The sequence below is a fragment of the Zootoca vivipara genome, chromosome 4 (assembly GCF_963506605.1).
Source record: "Zootoca vivipara chromosome 4, rZooViv1.1, whole genome shotgun sequence".
In the NCBI taxonomy this organism is placed as follows: domain Eukaryota; kingdom Metazoa; phylum Chordata; class Lepidosauria; order Squamata; family Lacertidae; genus Zootoca; species Zootoca vivipara.
In genome coordinates this window covers 40,458,019-40,476,049 of record NC_083279.1, presented here as the reverse complement: position 1 = coordinate 40,476,049, position 18,031 = coordinate 40,458,019, and the positions used below count along the sequence as shown (strand labels likewise).

At 41.7% G+C, this 18,031-nt stretch overlaps 1 protein-coding gene across 4 annotated transcripts in view; it reads left to right on the top strand.

The window, feature by feature from the left end:
• PCYT1B (phosphate cytidylyltransferase 1B, choline) overlaps positions 1 to 18,031 on the top strand; it is a 28,992-nt gene extending 10,961 nt beyond the window's left edge. For 3 of the 4 annotated variants that reach the window (XM_035116102.2, XM_060273531.1, XM_035116104.2), the window contains 7 exons: positions 7,647 to 7,746; positions 8,727 to 8,843; positions 10,331 to 10,482; positions 11,922 to 12,000; positions 13,087 to 13,229; positions 14,430 to 14,618; positions 16,182 to 18,031. In XM_035116102.2, coding sequence (XP_034971993.1) covers positions 7,647 to 7,746; positions 8,727 to 8,843; positions 10,331 to 10,482; positions 11,922 to 12,000; positions 13,087 to 13,229; positions 14,430 to 14,618; positions 16,182 to 16,394 — 993 coding nt within the window. In that variant the 3' untranslated portion in view covers positions 16,395 to 18,031. The remainder of the gene's footprint in view (positions 1 to 7,646; positions 7,747 to 8,726; positions 8,844 to 10,330; positions 10,483 to 11,921; positions 12,001 to 13,086; positions 13,230 to 14,429; positions 14,619 to 16,181) is intronic. The other variant, XM_035116103.2, reaches the window with a different exon arrangement.

Genomic DNA, 18,031 nt, shown 5'->3' with positions numbered 1-18,031 from the left:
AATTAACTTTTTAATAGGGATGAGTTGGTTTTTAAAAAATAATAATAATGTTTTGTTTAAAGCATGGAGATGGTTACAGACATTTTGCATTGAATTGTGCTTATGATAACTGTTAAAGAGTTTCCTGTCGAAACCTCATGCACAACAAAAATATCCTGGAATATATTAGAATCCTATGTAATGGTAAAGAGCAGTGGACTCATAGTCTGGTGAACTGGGTTCACTTCCCCACTCCTCCACATGCAGCTGCTGGGTGACCTTGGGCTAGTCACACTTCTCTGAAGTCTCTCAGCCCCACACACCTCACAGAGTGTTTGTTGTGGGGGAGAAAGGGAAAAGGAGATTGTTACCCACTTTGAGACTCCTTAGGGTAGTGATAAAGCGGAATATCAAATCCAAACTCTTCTTCTTCTTCATCATCATCATCAGACAAGAAGAATGGGGGGGATTGTTTATTTATTTATTGTTTCTTATATCCTGCCTTTCCTGCAAGGAGCTCAAGGTGGCATACATAGTTCTCCCTGTTCCCATTTTATCCTCACAACAACTCTATGATGTAGATTAGGCCAAGAGAAGTTGACTGGTCCAAAATTACCAAGTGAGCTTCATGGCTGAGTGGGGATATGAACCAGGTCTAGTGTGAACTTGGTACTTGCATTTTGCTTATTGTTGTAGCATTCATCTGGGAATGTTTATTGCTTCAATAACTATATAAATATTATCAGAGTTTGTTTTCAATTTCCACAGCATTTTGAATGAAAGGCAGGAGTGACACTGTGTGAATCAAGATTTATGGAACACTTTAACTTCTAACATAAGCATATGGTGGGACTTTACATATTTCTATCCATAATCTACGTCCTGCATGAAATAAATGTGCTGTTAGCAAGGGTCAAGAAAATACAGCTTTCATTTGGTCAGGATTCAGCAATAAACATTTATTGAAGTGGTAGAGAATAAATAGGACAATGCAGGAAATGTACATATATTGTACATATATTGGAGTTGTTTGATTGAAATTACCCCACATGAAAATTGCAGTCTGTGTTTGAAACCTCAGAACATGGATAACATAGAGAACTAGTAGGATTCTGGAAGAGTTCCCATGCCAACTGATTATGGGCCCCTAAACTCAAAAGGATCAGAAAATTACAGGGCTCCCTCCCCTCCCTGTTTACTGAAGCAAGGTCTACAGGAGCAAATGGCCTACAATAACCCTAACAGGTAAAAAGAAGACTTAGAAAACAAATAAGGAATACAGAATTGTATATACTATTTCCCTCTAATGTTAGATTTAGTTTAAAAACTGCAATCCCCACCATCTATTACAATTGGCCATTCTTTCTGGGGCTTGTGGGAAGTGAAATCGAAATTTAGTCTAGTGCTAGTGGTGCTGGGAATATGTGTATAATAATATTTAGATGGTTGCCAGAGAAACACTAAAGTTGTGAGCTTTATTCAATTCTGTTGGTTTCTCACACAAGCAGTTTGCCACACAAAATCTGAGGGGGCATAGTCACAAGAGAAAGCCACACCCATGACAGAGGTAGCTAATGTGTCCTCCGGATGCTGGACAGCAGCTCCCATACACCTCTGGAGGACACAATGTTAGCTATCCCTGCCTGTCCTATGAATTTCAGAACATTTGAAGTGGCCTCTGGGAGCTTGGGAGCTTATAGGCAATGCACTAATAAAGTGCTGGTACTTCATTATCAGTCATGTAGTTAGTTATTTAACAAAATTTATATACCACTTACAAAAGACCAGATCCAGGCACTTTTGGAAGAAACTGGTTTTCTGGATCCATTTCAATCGGGGTTTAGGCCTGGTTTTGGCACAGAAACTGCTTTGGTCACCCTGTGTGAAAGAAACAAGGGAACATGTCCCTGTTAATTCTTCTCAACCTCTCAGTGGCTTTTGATACCATGGTATCCTTCTGGAGCGACTGTCTGAACTAGGGGTGGGCAGCATCGTTTTGTGGTAGTTCCAGTCCTACTGGGATGGTAGTTCCCAGAGGGTGTTGCTTGGGGGATGCTTTTTAGCCCTGTTGAACCTTCACTGTGGGGTTCCACAGGGCTCAATCCTACCCCTCACGTTGTTTAACATCTACATGAAACTGCTGGGTGGAGTTATGGAGGTTTGGAGGATGTTGTCAGCAGTATGCTGATGACACTCAGCTCTATTTCTCCTTTACATCTGCAAGTGAGGCAGTGGAAGTGCTGGACCAGTGTCTTGCCTCAGTAATAAACTGGATGAGAGCCAACAAACTGAATCTCAATCCAGATAAGCAGGCCCGGCTCGTCGTAGACCCCCGGTGGCACAGTGCACCATGGCGCGGGGCTGGTAAGCTGGGCGCCAGCCTGGGAAAGAGGGCATTGCGCGGCAAAGCCGCGCGGAAACCAATTGCGCCCTGCGAGGGCGGCGCGGGCGGCGGAGCGATCTCCGCCCCTCAGCACCAGGGCGCGCGATCCGCTCAAGACAGCCCTGCAGATAAGACTGAGGCACTGTTAGTGGGTGGTTCCTTAGACCAGATGGGTTGGGAGATCATCTGCTCTTGAAGGAGCAGGTTTGTCTGAAGGAGCAGGTTTGTAGCTTGGGGTACTCCTAGATCCCTTGCTGTCACTCAAGGCTCAGGTGGCTTCAGTGGCCCGGAATGCCTTCCATCAGCTTTGGCTGGTGGCCCAGCTATGTCCCTATCTGGACAGGGATAGCCTAACTACTGTTGTCTATGCTCTGGTAACCTCAAGGTGAGATTACTGCAATGCGTTATATGTAGGGCTGCCTCTGAAGATGGTTCCGAAACTTCAGCTAGTGCAGAATTTAGCAGCCAGGTTGCTCACCGGAGCAAGACGGATTGAGCATATTACACTGATCCTGGTCCGACTGCACTGGCTACTAATTAGTTTCTGGGCCCAATTCAAAGTGCTAGCTTTGACCTATAAAGCCTTAAATGGCTCAGGACCACAATACCTCAAGGTATTTCCATATGAACCTACCCGGACCCTGGGATCATCTTCTGAGACCCTCCTTCATGTGCCTCCTTGAGAGGTCTGGAGGGTGGCAACATGAGAACAGGCCTTCTCTGCAGTGGCTCCCCATCTGTGGAATGCTCTCCCGAGGGAAGTTTGCCTGGTGCCTTCATTATACACTTTTAGGTGCCAGGCAAAAATGTTCCTTTTTAACCAGGCCTTTGGTTGATTTGATTGTCAACCTATGCCCTTTTAAAATGTGTTTTTTTTCAATGGGGGTGGGAATTGGGTTATTGTTTTTATTTTGATTATATATTTTGTGGTTTTAAATTTTGATTTTATTCTGTGAACCGCCTTGAGATCTCCAGGGATAGGGCGGTATATAAATTCAATAATAATAATAATTTAATATTTGTATCCTGCCCACTCTAGGCAGCTTCCGGCATATAGTAAAATTAAACCTTAAAAAGCTTCCCTATACAGGGCTGCCTTCAGATGTCTCCTAAAAGATATATAATTACTTATCTCCTTGACAACTGATGGGAGGGCATTCCACAGGGTGGGTGCAGCTACCGAGAAGGCCCTCTGCCTGGTTCCCTGTAGCTTCACTTATTGAAGTGTGGGAACCGCCAAAAGGCCCTTGGTGCAGTGTTGAATCAGGTGTAGTAGAGCCACACATTCAACCCAAAATGGAAGCAAGAATAAGGTAGATACCAAAAGGGCAGAATATAAGTATTTTTTTTTAAAGTAGAAGATTGTTTTCTATTTGTTCTTCCTTGAGATAATTCATATACCCTATGTACACCCAGAGATTTTGTGAATAGAACTCACATGCTTTAATCTGCAATTCATGAAAGCTACATATGTGGGAGTAAGTCCAGTAGAATTCGATGGGACTTAAATCTGAGTAGGCAGGTATAGGCTTGCAGTGTTGTTCCCTGGAATGATGAGAGAACATGTGTCCTGTTACAGACCAGCAGAGGGAGCTTATGGAGCAAGGTAACAGGAATAGCTTAGATCGGGATTGGAAATTCCAGTCCACCTACCCTTGGTGTCATCTGCTTTTGGAGAACTAAAGTCTGGCTGAAAATGGGCCCTTCTGCATTCCATGACCTCCTAACTGGTGCACTCCCAGTGCCACTGAACCTGCAAGGGCAGATCCTCCAAGTGTCCTTATTTACCAAGGACGTCCCTGATTTAGAGAAGCCGTCCCGGTTTCCGATTTGATTCCGGAATGTCCCACTTTTCCTTAGGATGTCTCTATCTTCATTTGAGAAATGTTGGAGGGTATGGAGTTATCTGAAGGCATTTTAAAAAAAATTTTTAAAAATGTTTAATGTTATATTTTGTTTTTATATATGTTGGAAGCTGCCTGGAGTGGCTGGGGCAACCCAGTAAAATGTGTGGGGTATAAATAATAAAATTATCATTATGAAATGGGATGTCCCTATTTTCATTGGAGAAACGTTGGAGGGTATCCAAGGGAGTGTGGGAGGCACTTAGTTCCTCTGGCTTAGGGATATTCACTTGTGAGGGCCCTCACTCAGGTTCTATGTGTCCTGGTTCAGAGAAGCCTTGGGTTCAGTGGTCCCATGATTACCAGCATCAGGCTCTGAGCCAGAACTCAGTCTGGATCTTTCCAGATCAATAAAGTACTGGTTGCTGCAAACTTTTGTGCAGCACTAGCCAGACCAATGGGAAGCATTCAGAAAACTTTGAAGCTAAAGGCTTGAAGACTATTCCCTCTGATAAGCTGTAATGCTAGCATAAACTGTTCAGCGGGTGGCAAAGGAAGGCCTTTCAGAATTCCCAAGCATCCATAATCAAAAAGCTTTCCCTTTTCTGCCAAGCAGGGAGAGAGATACAAGAGTGGGGGCGGGGGATGGAGAAACGACCACAAAACTGGTCTATTTTCTTTAGGTTATCTCCCAGGAAACAGCCTTTTACTAGCTAAATCAAGATTATCAGCTGTAGGCCTGGGACCATAGCCATTATTGTTTTAACATCTCTACCTTCATCTTTATCCCAGCATGAACCACATTGGACTGGATGTTGTGTAACTTGACTTTACTTAGAAATAAAAAGGCAGTTTAGCACTCAACTATTACAAAGACAGTGATTAGAAAATATAGGGAAGAGCCCAGACTGTATGATCATGTATAATAAAAAGGAAACACTGTGCTATGTGGTCAGCCAGTTTCCACAAAACCCAACCCTTAAAGTTTGATTTAAGTGTACATTACACAGAAGAAGTAGTAGTTCTAGGTATATGTAACAGATTTTACACACTTAAAAATCCCTTTAATGTTACTTTCCCCACATGTTTATGTAACAGATAGCAGTGGTAATGAACAAGGTGTTTTATTTGCCCTAATTATTCAATTCTCTTTTATGGCTCTTAATACTTTTAAAGAGCAGTTAAAGGATATGACATGACACCAGAGCTCCGGAATAGACAGAAATATTTTAGTGCATGGAAAGACAGCACTAGCTCTTCTCCTCGGGGCCATAGATTTTATTGGGATTAAAAGCTAAACAACACATTTGAGGAAAATCGCATGGTACAGTGCTCCTGGTTCATGTCATCTAAAAATGCAGGCAAATGACAGAATGTTTGACTGTTCCACTGTGTCAAAAGCAAGGTATATACAGAGAATGGTCACACCAAGTGGAAGTAGTTTAGGTTGCCCAGAAATGCTGCTTTTCTATTTACAAGGGTGGTTGGTTTTTACTGTGGTGAAACATGGGGTTCCAGACCTGCATTCTAAATTGGTCAGGCCCAGAATAACTGTTCAATGTCCTTTTTTGAATGTCTAGAGTGACTGACTGACCCTCCTCATTTTTATTAGAAAATGATATCGCTTCTTAAGCAGCTATTCAGGCCTTATGGAATGGCTCCCAAAAGTCAATGTAGAGTTGAAATATCTAGTCTAAAATGGGATGTATCTGTTTCTTGTTAAGAAAGCTTTCTGCTCCTAAAGGACTGCTTTGAAAACATAAGCAAGAAAAATTGTGACTTTCTATAGTAAATCATACCCGAAACAGGAAGGATCAAGGGCTCTTGTAATCCTTCTCTTGTCTGAAAGGACAGTAGCAATTATTTTCATTTGTGTTGCTGTGAATGGCTCATGGAGGAGAAATATGCCACAAAGTTGCTTATCTTCTCTGCTCTCTAGGACAAAAATCATATTGACGAAAAGGGTGTGGACTCTTAAAGAGGATGTGTGTATGGGCAAGCCCAGTTTATTCCCAGTCCCTGTTGGGCAGAACTCTTGGTTTTTCTGGGCAGCAAATTCACCCATCAAAGCAAATCTCCAAATGAACAAGAAATGGGGGAAAGCATTGATGGTTAAGACACATCCTCTGCTGTTAACCCCCCTGCCTTCTGGAAAGGTTTTTTGGGTTACAAAGAGCTCCAGGCACAAGAAGGGGAATAGAAAATATTGGTTGTGCAGGCTGCCTTCTGTTCACACTGCCATTGGACACAACCAGCGGCGGAACATATGCCCACGCTGCCTAGAGCGGGCATGCTCCCGAGGGGGGCATGGCGAGGAGGGTGCCCTCCCAGGTGTGGGATAGCCGCTTGGGTGCTCAGAGCAGCGTGTGTGCCCTGAAGCTGTCCCTATGGAGTGAGCCGCCCCTGCGGACATTCGGCGCACTGCCCACCTGCGACTCCCAAACCTCCCTCAAGCTGTCAAAACAAATGGGGAAGTGGAAATGCCGCTGGCAAAGCGGCACAGCTCCCCCTTATCCTGACAGCTCGGGGTAGGCTTGGGAGTCGAGGGCGGGTGGCATGCCAAATGTCACCCACCTCAGTGAGGGCACCGGGGGCGGTCCTCCCCCACCGCCCCCCTTCCTACGCAAAGGACACAACCCTTAATGTTTGCCTTTAACAAGACCTTAAATCAGAGCTTTCCAAACTGTGTGTCACGACACATTAGTGTGTCGGCTGCAGTGTGTAGGTGTGTCACACAAACACTTCCCACACTCCTCCCAGGGCTGGAAAGGGGTTAGTTTAACCCCGGTTTGCTAATAAAACTGAATTACTGTGCCACGAAATGCTGCATGTCTAAAAAGTGTGTCACTAACATGAAAAGTTTGGAAAACTCTGCCTTAAATGGTGCCCTCTAGGTGCTGTTGGATTACAACTCCCATCATTATTGTTCATTGGCCATGCTGTCTGGGGCTGATGGGAATTGTAGTCCAGCAACATCTGAAACTACCACCTTAGTTACCTATGCCTTAAAATCCTTGGCCGTTGGTTTTGGTTTGTTCTTTTAAAGGTATATTCAGAAATACTCTGCTGTGTAGCGTACCTCTGAAAGATGCCAATCTTACTATATTGACAGCTGTACACAAGAAGCAAACATGGGGAAAATATCTATTGTAACCAGCATCCTAAGAATGAAGCCTCTCTTGCTCACAGTCTGAAGTCAGTGAGAGGGTGACTTGAAATTGGCATGCATACCTCCAAAAGCTGGACTAAAAACGAACTCCTCCTAGGATGTTAAAAAGAAAATATGCAATTGCCTTCAAGACTGAAACAACATACTTTGTTCCCATATCAAGTGCTTCTGTACAATGACAATGAGCAAAAAGGTGATGCACAGAGCAGTAATTAACAATATGTTTTGGTCTCCCCCCACCCTACCCCGATCTGCCCTTCCCTGTCTCTAGACTTTGTCTGCACCTGCTCCATTTGCAGGTGATACAAGTTGCCAGTGCAAAGCTCCCCATGAGAAGCTAACTATTGCTCAGGCCCGCCTTGGAACACCAGGTGAGTCTTCTTGATTTATGAAATATAAATAAATTTCATGGAATACGGCTTCGATACTTTCCCTTGCAGGTAGATTAAGAGTTTATTTAATTGCTTAGTTGTTTATTTAATTGTTTAGTTAATTGCTGCACATGCTTTTTATTGTACCTATGTTAAAGTAAAAAGAGAGAGAGAGTGAAAGGTGATATATATGTAAGTGCTGACAACCTCAGCTGAATTTTGTGACTTTAGGTAGAAAAAGAGGTTTGGATCCAATATTTTTCAGTCCATTATATTCTCAGGAGAGTTAAGTTTAGGGAATGAGTTTTTCTGTAAGCACAGTTTTCTTTTCATGGACAAGGAAGAAAGTTTGCTACTCGTAGAGCACATATATTAGATATAGGTGTATTTCCCATGCTTCCAACTTGTACCAGTGGAAACTGACAGTTGACATTAATCTAATCTGAGATAGTCATTATAATGTATGCATTTGTCTGTTCATAGATTACAGAGTGTACATTTGTATAGACAGAGCATATGGACAGTGGGGAATAAAAATTTGCCCTATCATAAAATGTTAGGGTGAAAGGGAGCAACTTCTATCCTAGCTAGAAACCCACTAAGCAACAGTTAAATGCTGATTAAAGCAAACCACCAAATTTCTGAAATCTTCTACAAGGAAGTATTATTGTTAGTTATTAAAAAATCTGTATATGCTTCACATCTTAGGAGAGTTCTGCATTTTAGCTCTGCTATACACAAATGGTCCAATGATGTATACATAACTTACGTAAATTCTTCAGACTGGTAGCTTTTTTCTACATTGCTTCTGTTCTTTTGTCCTAATCTGGACTAATTCACCAAATTTGGGGGTAGGGGTGCTTGAATGTACCCATTTTTTATTTTGAATATATGTAGCAAGCAATACCTCACAGTATGTCTGACACAGATTTGAGGTACAGCTCTGCTTTGACCTGGACATTGTTTCCTTGCCCCCACAGTGGACAGACCTGTCAGAGTCTATGCAGATGGAATATTCGACCTCTTCCATGCTGGCCATGCTAGAGCTCTTATGCAAGCCAAAACTCTGTTTCCTAATAGCTACTTGTTGGTAGGAGGTAAGGCCAGCAATTGAACAAATATTATCATTGAGTTGATCATATCTGTGGTGCAGTCTTTACGAGCATGCTCAGGAGGTTGCTAGTTTGAACCCACCCAGAGGCAAAACACTGTGAAACAGCAGGAGGAGGAAGCTACTGCCCACATCATGTTGCACTTTTGAGCTTCCCTTAGGCATCTGTTTAGCCACTGTGAGAAATGGGATCTTGAACCTTATGCCTTTGATTTGATCTCCATATAATGAGTATTGAATTCCTCCCCAATGCAAGTACATTGTATTGGCTGCGGATGTACGGTAGCTAATCTCAGATCTGATGGGAATGAAATCAGGAAGAATTTTAAATTAAGATTTAATCAAGAATCAGTTTCTGATTCTTCTGTCTTAAATCTCATAGAACTATCATGATAGCATGAGGTGCACTGAAAACCATCTTATCCAAACTTCTGTGCTGGGGCATAACACCACTTTGTTCTCCAGTTGCTGACGTTGAAGAACAGCAGTACAGTCATACCTCGGTTTAAGTACGCTTCGGTTTGAGTACTTTCAGTTTAAGTACTCCGCAGACCCGTCTGGAACAGATTAATCCACTTTCCATTACTTTCAATGGGAAAGGTTGCTTCAGGTTAAGTACGGACTTCCAGAACCAATTACACTCATACCTCGGGTTAAGTACGCTTCAGGTTGAGTACGCTTCTGTTTAAGTACTCCGTGGACCATCTGGAACGGATTAATCCACTTTCCATTACTTTCAATGGGAAGGTTTGCTTCAGGTTAAGTACAGACTTCCGGAACCAATTGTGTACTTAAACTGAGGTACCACTGTACTTGTAGTGGAAAGGAAGCGAAGAGACCCATAAATATATCTCAAACTGAGCCTAAGATGGCTAAGTGAGTTTTAGAAAAGTCTAATTACGGCAGAAAAGACACATGGAGCTATTGCTGATAGCAAATTACAATAGACCTGCTACTTAAGCAGGGATTACATTCCTGGGAAACCAAAATCGAATATAGACAAAACACACGTGGTGCAATGGTGAGTGGGTGGGATTGTCAAAGTTGTGTGTCCCCCGGATGCTGCCCCCCCTTTCTGCCCCATTTTTTTGTTTATTTTGCGAAGCGCTTAAATCTGAATGAGCACAAGTTAAATGCACTTAAGCATGCTGGCCTACTGTACATGGTCCATGCAATCAGAGAATCTGATTCTTTTCCAGTTGTGCTGCCAAATAATTTGAACTGCAGCCCAATTGCCTTTGATTAGCCTGTATCAAGGCACAGAGTTGATGCAACTATCTCTTGTTTGTAACTTGTTTGTAACATCTATTGGGGGGTTATTTTGTTTTAATTTCCCAGTCATGAATAAGCATGATTTAGTTTGACAATTTAACTGAGAAAATATAGCTTTGAAGAATTTCTAGCCAAACAGGTGTACTACATTTTACAGAGCCTGTGTTGTTCTGTTCTGATTTTGTCATGTGTGTATGTCAGTTTGCAGTGATGATCTAACCCACGAGTTTAAAGGCTTCACTGTAATGAATGAAGCAGAGAGGTATGAGGCCCTCAGACACTGCCGCTACGTTGATGAAGTAATCAGAGATGCTCCGTGGACACTCACACCGGAGTTTCTGGAAAAACATAAGGTGCCTTTCAACAGATGAGGAAGGGGGGGGACAGCTTAATGAGGTTGTTGACTTTTGTTTAGAATATGAATCTGGAATGCATATAAAGCATGTCACTCTTCTGAACTGGGCCATTTCCCTCTTTCTCTTAGTTCCTTTCTGGCTCAAACTGTAATCCAAGCTAGAAATTAACTCCCAGTCCTCTTTGACCTCCCGTACTTGGCTGTGGCAATGGCAGCAGCAGGAAGGAATGTCTTTCCTCCCCTCCACTTTCCTTGAGATGCTACTATGGTGGTGATGCAGGTGCTAAGGTTGGGAGGAACCCTCATTTTCCCAGGGGGCATTTCAAGTGCATGTGAAGGGAACAGGAAATGAGACCTCTCTCTCTTTCTGTCACCACCAAACAAAGAAAGAAAGAAAAAATGAAGAAAGAGAAAGAAGCAGAAGCAGATAGATAAGTGGATTGAGGGCTTATTGGGGGCTTGAAAAGCAATTGAGACCCCATCACACTCCTTTGTTTACATGAAGCAGTGTTTGGAACAAATTTAAACATGCATGCATTTAAAACTTCTGATTTATTTAAAGTCATGGAGTTATTAAAATTGATTTGCTGTAGGTATTGTAGTACATAAATTTGGGATTGCTTCAAACAGTGTAATCTAATGACTCAAGAGCTTGATGTGCAAAGTTACTTATGTACATCGAGTGCACAGGCTTAAATGTTTCTCCTACTGTAGCACATCCAAGAAAATTTCTAATACACAGTTGAATGACAAGACTAACTACCTGGCCTTAACTAATACAGAATGCTTTTGCATTAAAAACACTGCTCAACAATAACCATAGATCATGGCCAATAATCTTACTGTAGGTGATCACGTTTTTGGAATAGCCCCAATTTAGTGGCTGCTTTGTGTTTTAAAGCAAGCACTCTCAGATATTGTGAAATACTTTTCCTTCAGCAAGTTCACTGATTTTAACATAATAGCTAACTCAGGCATGGGAAACCTGTGGCCATCCAAGTGTTCGACTACAACCCCCATCACCCCTGACCACTGGCCATGCTGGTTGGGGCTGATGGGAGTTGCAGTACAACACCCACCCGGGGGTGTGTGTGTGAAACCTGTCTCATTGCTGAGCTAATCTGTGCAAGTGATAGGATGTGTGGAAGTGCCTGTAGCCAGCTTCAGGTTCCTTATTGGTATCGCTTACGCACATATAAAGCATTTCTCTAATAGAAAGGTTCAGAATTAAACCATAATCTCATGTGCTACATATCAATCACAATCACCAATTAACAATAGCCTAAAATGTCTTAGGTTATTACTGCAATGAATATGTCTTTGAGTTCATAGGAAAGCTGGTAAAAGCAAGTAAACAAGTTATGTTTTAAAATTAACAACCAAGCCTTTATCAAGGGTCAAACTAATTTCATTTCTTCATTTTTCCATGTATTCCAGATTGATTTTGTAGCCCATGATGACATTCCATATTCTTCTGCTGGTTCAGATGATGTTTACAAGCATATAAAGGAAGCAGGTGGGTGCCAGTTTATACTTTCACTACGTCAGTGTTTCTCAACCTTTTTTGGGCCACGGCACACTTGTTCCGTGAAAAAAATCACGAGGCACACCACCATTAAAAAAGTTAAAAAATTTAACTCTGTGCCGCTCTATATTGACTATAATTATGACTGTAAGAAACACTTGCCAATTGCTGTGTTGGTTGCAATCTCCTGTAATAAGGCTTCACAAGCCGTCCGGCGGGTGAGTGTTGTGTATTGGTGGCCGCCAGGCTCGTTTGCACTGAGCTTTGGGAAAGAGGAGGAGAAAGATTGCTTTCCGGCGGGTCATCGCTGTTTATTGGCGGCTGCCAGGCACGTGACAATGCAAATCGCCCTTCTCGTCGCGGCACACCAGCCAGCGTCTTGCAGCACACCAGTGTGCCGCGGAACAGTGGTTGAGAAACGCTGCACTACGTGTTTTAAAAGTGGACAACCTTTTTTAGACTGAGGGCCACATTCCCTTCTGGGCCACATTCCAGTGGCCACAGAGGCTTGCTTCACAGAGGATAAAGTGGGCAGAGCAACAAGTGTAAATTTTGCCCCTGAACAGTAAGCTAGTTTCTACACAGAGTCTTCTGAATTTTGTGTGAGACAGTGAACTCACGCTACATCCTCTTAAGGTGAACAGAAATCTTTCCACTATCTTTATTGGGCTCAGTATTGATCCCAAGAGAACAAATTAAGTTCCCGTGTGATGACAGAAAACTCTTTAATTTAAGTTATTAGCACGTGCCAATGAGGAAAGTAATTAAAGTTCCATCCCTGAGCTTTGTAGAGGACACCGCTCAGGTTGTTGTTCCAATATTTGCCTTACTGGAGAAGCGAAGATTAGAAATAAGCAAATTATTACTTGTCCTTTTTATTGTGCAAGCATTCAAGGGAAATAAATAAATAAATAAATAAATAAATAAATAAATAAATAAAGTCCCGAATTGGGCAGATAGTTTGGCAAGTATTTAAATAAAATAATAAATCAAGGGACAGAATGAGGCCGTTCTTAAACAAATGATTCTTATATGAAAGTTGGAGGTTAATCATTGCTCTTTCCCCTTTCTAATCAGGAATGTTTGTGCCAACTCAGAGAACTGAGGGCATATCGACTTCAGATATTATTACGAGAATTGTACGTGATTATGATGTTTATGCCCGTCGCAACCTCCAGAGGGGATACACTGCTAAAGAGTTGAATGTCAGCTTTATTAATGTAAGTACATTGGTCTCTTAAGTCATGTTCAACATCAAAATTGGATTATAACCCACCTTCTGCCCAGAAGAGGGGCATGCCAGGACAGGGACAAGGTCTAAGAACCCCATATATATATACACTCAGCTCTTCATCAGCCACAATGTCTACAGTCAGCCATCATTCTAGACTGAGAAAACTGAATGCAAGTACCAAATTCTATCCACTAAACCAAGACACAACACCTTCCATTGGCTCCACCTACCCAAAGCTCCTCACACAGTTCCGTCTTTCCTATCGGCCAAGATCACTAAATGGAACCTCCATGTTCAGAATCAGTATGCCTCTGAATACCTGATTCTGGTGGGAAACAGCATGCTGTTGCCCTCATGCCCATCATGCAAGCTTCTCGGGCATATTTGGCTGACCACTGTTGCTTAATAAAAGATAAAATTATCTATACTGTTTCCAAACAGCTTTGCTATTAAAATACTCAGAAGTATGTGCAAAGTACATGCAAAAAACTAAAGTCACGTGTGTTTAATAAGTACAAAGGATTAAAAAGAGCACAGCAGCAGTGAACAGAATGAAAGACCTGACCAGTATCAAAGATAAATAAATAAAGCGAGTAACCAGGTTCACCTGGTTCACGCATAAAGTTAAGCAATGGTTTGTGTAGCCACAAGTTATCCCACAGACTAATACAATAAATGAATCGTAGCTTGTTTTTCCAAAGTTCAGTTTGTTTCCCAGCTTCTCTTGCCTTATGCCTTTGGGTGAGCATCTGGGATGGCAAAAGATGGTAGCCCTCCATTCCATGTAGAGACACCCAACAGACCGTAGTTCAATACTTTCCATGACAGCATCCTCCACTACACCTAAAGTCAGCAGGTTGACTCAGGTTGAGAGACTTACTTAAAATACTATGTTGTATTAGCCACCCCATCATGCCTCTGCTATACTAGCCACCTACGCAACAGCTGAAGTGCTGCAATGCTGGACTTATATACCACTTCAGTCTATGAATAAAGAGGCCACAATTTCAAAACAGGTTGCATGTAATAAATGGGTGCCTAATGGAGACAGATAACAGTCATTCCCTTCCCCCCCCACCCCAATGTGATGGTTTCTGTCTGTATTCCCCAATCAAACTGTCAGAAGCTGAATAGTCTTGAACTAGCAGGACCTGGAACAAAATCATTTTATTTTCATGTTTACCAGGAGAAGAAATACCGCTTTCAGAACCAGGTGGACAAAATGAAAGAAAAAGTGAAGAATGTGGAAGAAAAGTCGAAAGAGTTTGTGAACCGGGTAGAAGAAAGAAGTCATGATCTCATTCAGAAATGGGAAGAAAAGTCTAGAGAATTTATTGGGAACTTTTTAGAGCTGTTTGGGCCAGACGGAGCTTGGGTACATACTCTAAACTGTGCTTTTTATTTACTTCCATCTCTGTTAATATCAGTGGAGGCTACAATAAGTTGCAGCAGGATTTACAACAGACTGGTTTTGTAAATTCTGTGCATTGTAAATATGAATATTAGGAAAACATACCTGATACAAAATATTATTTAGGAAACGTTTATAGTCTTTTTCAGAGGCAGTGTGTAGTTAATTTGGACTTGGAAGATTTGAATAATATCATAGCCATAGATAAGCAACAGTGTTTTAGCCCCAGCTTGTAAATCTGTAAAGTGGGACCCATTAAATCATATGAACAAACTTTATGTTGCCAGACCATTGATCAATGAAGTCTGGCTAGGTTGATCAAGTTTCTGACCTTATCAAGGACAGTCCTCTGCTTGAAGGGGTGCCCACTCCCAAGTCCAGTGTAATGATAATGAACCATGAGAACAGGGGCACTGAAGTTGCCCAACATCAGTTAGCACCTGGACAGCAGACCAAGAAGGGGCACAGCTTGCCCAGTCAGTCTTCCTGACTATGATGAGATATATTTAAATGAAGCAATTCATTTTACATTTGCAATATATATGCAAATTTTATGCAGATAGGCTTAGTGTTGTGTCTTCTTTTTGCTGTTGTGCAAGAAACCACGAAGTCCAGCATCTATTGTGCTTAGCTATGGCTTTTTTTAAGTCTTGGGCCTTTTACCCAATATCATTTTAATGGGATACAAGAAATTAAACCTGGGCTCCTACTTCTGCAAAGCATGCCCTTTGCCATCCCTTTTTTTTTAACCACAAGTTAGGATTTAAAGAGCACATTGCACACTAAAAGCACTAATAGTAAGACTGGTCCTAAGGAGGTGCAGTTGCAGTGTATGGCTGCATACTGACTTATTATAGACTGAAAGTTCAAAGAGGAAACAATTTTTGTTTCTTGTGTGATTGAGAGTGGCAGCAACGAGAGAGCAAAGAACTAGAAGCAATTTTACATGAAGGCGTTTGTAGTGCCAAGCCACATAAAATTATCCACTGAAGAGTGAAATCAGAGGTGGCATTGTTCTAAAGAAAAGCTTAATGACAGTAAAGCCCATGTGTCCTGGGGGAGGGGGGGAATTAACTCCATGTCAGCAACTGCAAAAGGTGAGCTTTTTCATGATAACTTGCTATTACTGTCAAAATTATTATTAACATTAATTTTCCATATCAGACATTGCTTTCAGTGTTGACATTGCATGTACAGGAATAGTTCCAAGTGTGCTAACTTTTCAGACCAGCAATGTACATCCATTAATCTTCTATTATTATAATAACTATTTGCGAAATAATACATTCTGTGCCCACATAGAATTTCTAGAAGTTAGGGCAAGGAGTGCACAGTCCACTTAAAATAAAAACGCCTATAAATTGTTCTGGTACTGTTTTGTTTCTCTTTTCCCAAATTAGTTTGTAGTAGCCTCTATAGCAGTAATTCCCAAGCTTTGTGCAAGAACACACCAATCTGCTGCTGAGACTGCTAGTGTGCTGAAAGAAAGAAAGAAAACGCCTAATTTCCTCTCTGTTTGCTTTCCAGAAGCAGATGTTTCAAGAGCGGAGTGGGCGCATGCTCCAAGCCTTGTCTCCAAGGCAAAGCCCCACAAGTAGTCCAACACGAGGGCGTTCCCCATCACGGTCTCCATCTCCTCCTTCCCCCTGGCTCTTCAGAAAGGCTTCACCTCCTTCCTCGCCAAAAGCCGCCTCAGCATCCATTAGCAGCATGAGTGAAGGAGATGAAGATGAAAAGTAAAAAAGGAAAGAGCAAGGTAATGAGTAAAAAGAGGAGGGAGGAACCACAATTGGTCCCACTAATTCAGAAGTCAAGTGGGAAGAATAAAGGGGGCAAATGAGGCATGAGATGTTTCTTGAAAGGGATGCGGCACCACACAGATAATGGAGCACAGAAGATCTCAGCTACAGCATAGATATTTGCTGAAGTGGGAATTGCCAGACCAACAACACACAATGAAAGGATATGCAAACATTTGACTCATTTCTTAACAATTATCAACACTTTATTGTGCTGTTGTGGTTGTTGTTGCTTGAGCACCTTGAAGAGTTATGAGAAATCCTGCACTGAAGGGGAACCATGCGTCCGTTTCAGACAAACAAAGCTGGTATATGGTATTAAGAGGCATTCCCTTTGGCTACACAAGACGCACCTACATTTGAATTTCATTGCACATTTGCCAAAAGCTGAACTTTTGAAAATGAAGTGCTGTCTGGAAACTGCAAAAGCTCCCACAATGCAAACAAGGGAGAACAATAAACTCCCCAATCAAACCATGTTTATAGAACCTAACCTGTCTTTCGCAATGGACATACTGTACTTCGAATCTTTTAAGTTTGTTGAATGTTGCTTGTTGAGCAGGCTATTCTGTAGGGCCAGTTTATTTTAATGTGAACACAAATTGTTTGGTCATCTCTTACTATGTTTTACTAATGCACCCAAAACTAATGGTATTTTCTTTTTTGTAAGAGTTTCCTCCCTGATGTCGTTAAGAAAGCTATTTCATAACTGGGGAATTTTATTTATTTTTGATTAATCTATAAAAAGGCCAATGTTCAGGCTAGCCCCCAGTCATCTTGTATCCATAGGGCTGATTTTAAAATTATTTTCTCAAATAAGACTGTGAGTAGAAACTGAACAAGTTAACTGTTAAGAGGTCAGCCTCATGGGATTGACTGAAATGCTTTTTCATTCTGGTTAAATGTTTTAATGTGTAAATACCCATGGGAATCCTATAGAAAAAAAGATTACATTAGAACTGCCTCTTCATTACAGAGGAAGGTTTTAACAGTTCCACAGTGAATTATGCATACAACTATGTTTTATTCTATCCTATGCATGAATTGGTTTTCTAAAAGAAAAGAAAACATGCCCCCTATTATATGCTCAAGATTTATTCAGCAAATAGGTATTCAGAAAAACATACATATATATTCCCTATATAAAGCCAGCCCATACCTTTATAACCTCCCTACAGTAACTTCTGAAACATCTGCCACCAGCCTTTCTGAGTTCCTCCCTTGCTAAAAAGTGATATTACAAAAAGAATGACATTGTTTGTGATCCTACAGCAGGCCTACATAAGCTGTGACCCATTAAACTGAATGTAGTCTACCGACCACGTATCAGACCTTCTGTAAAACTCCTGGGTTTGCTTCCTGTCCCTAGAATGCAGGGGAATTGTTAGGCAGGTGACAAGTAACAATATGTAGCTGGTTATGTTGAAGTTGTGCCCTACAGATAAATGAACTGGCTCACCTTTCCAGGGAGGTTGCTACACACTAACTCCCTCTCTTTTCATTGCTATCTGTCAAACATCCAGATAATGATTATGTTAGGTGCCAAGCTTTCTAGACTATATATATATATATATATAT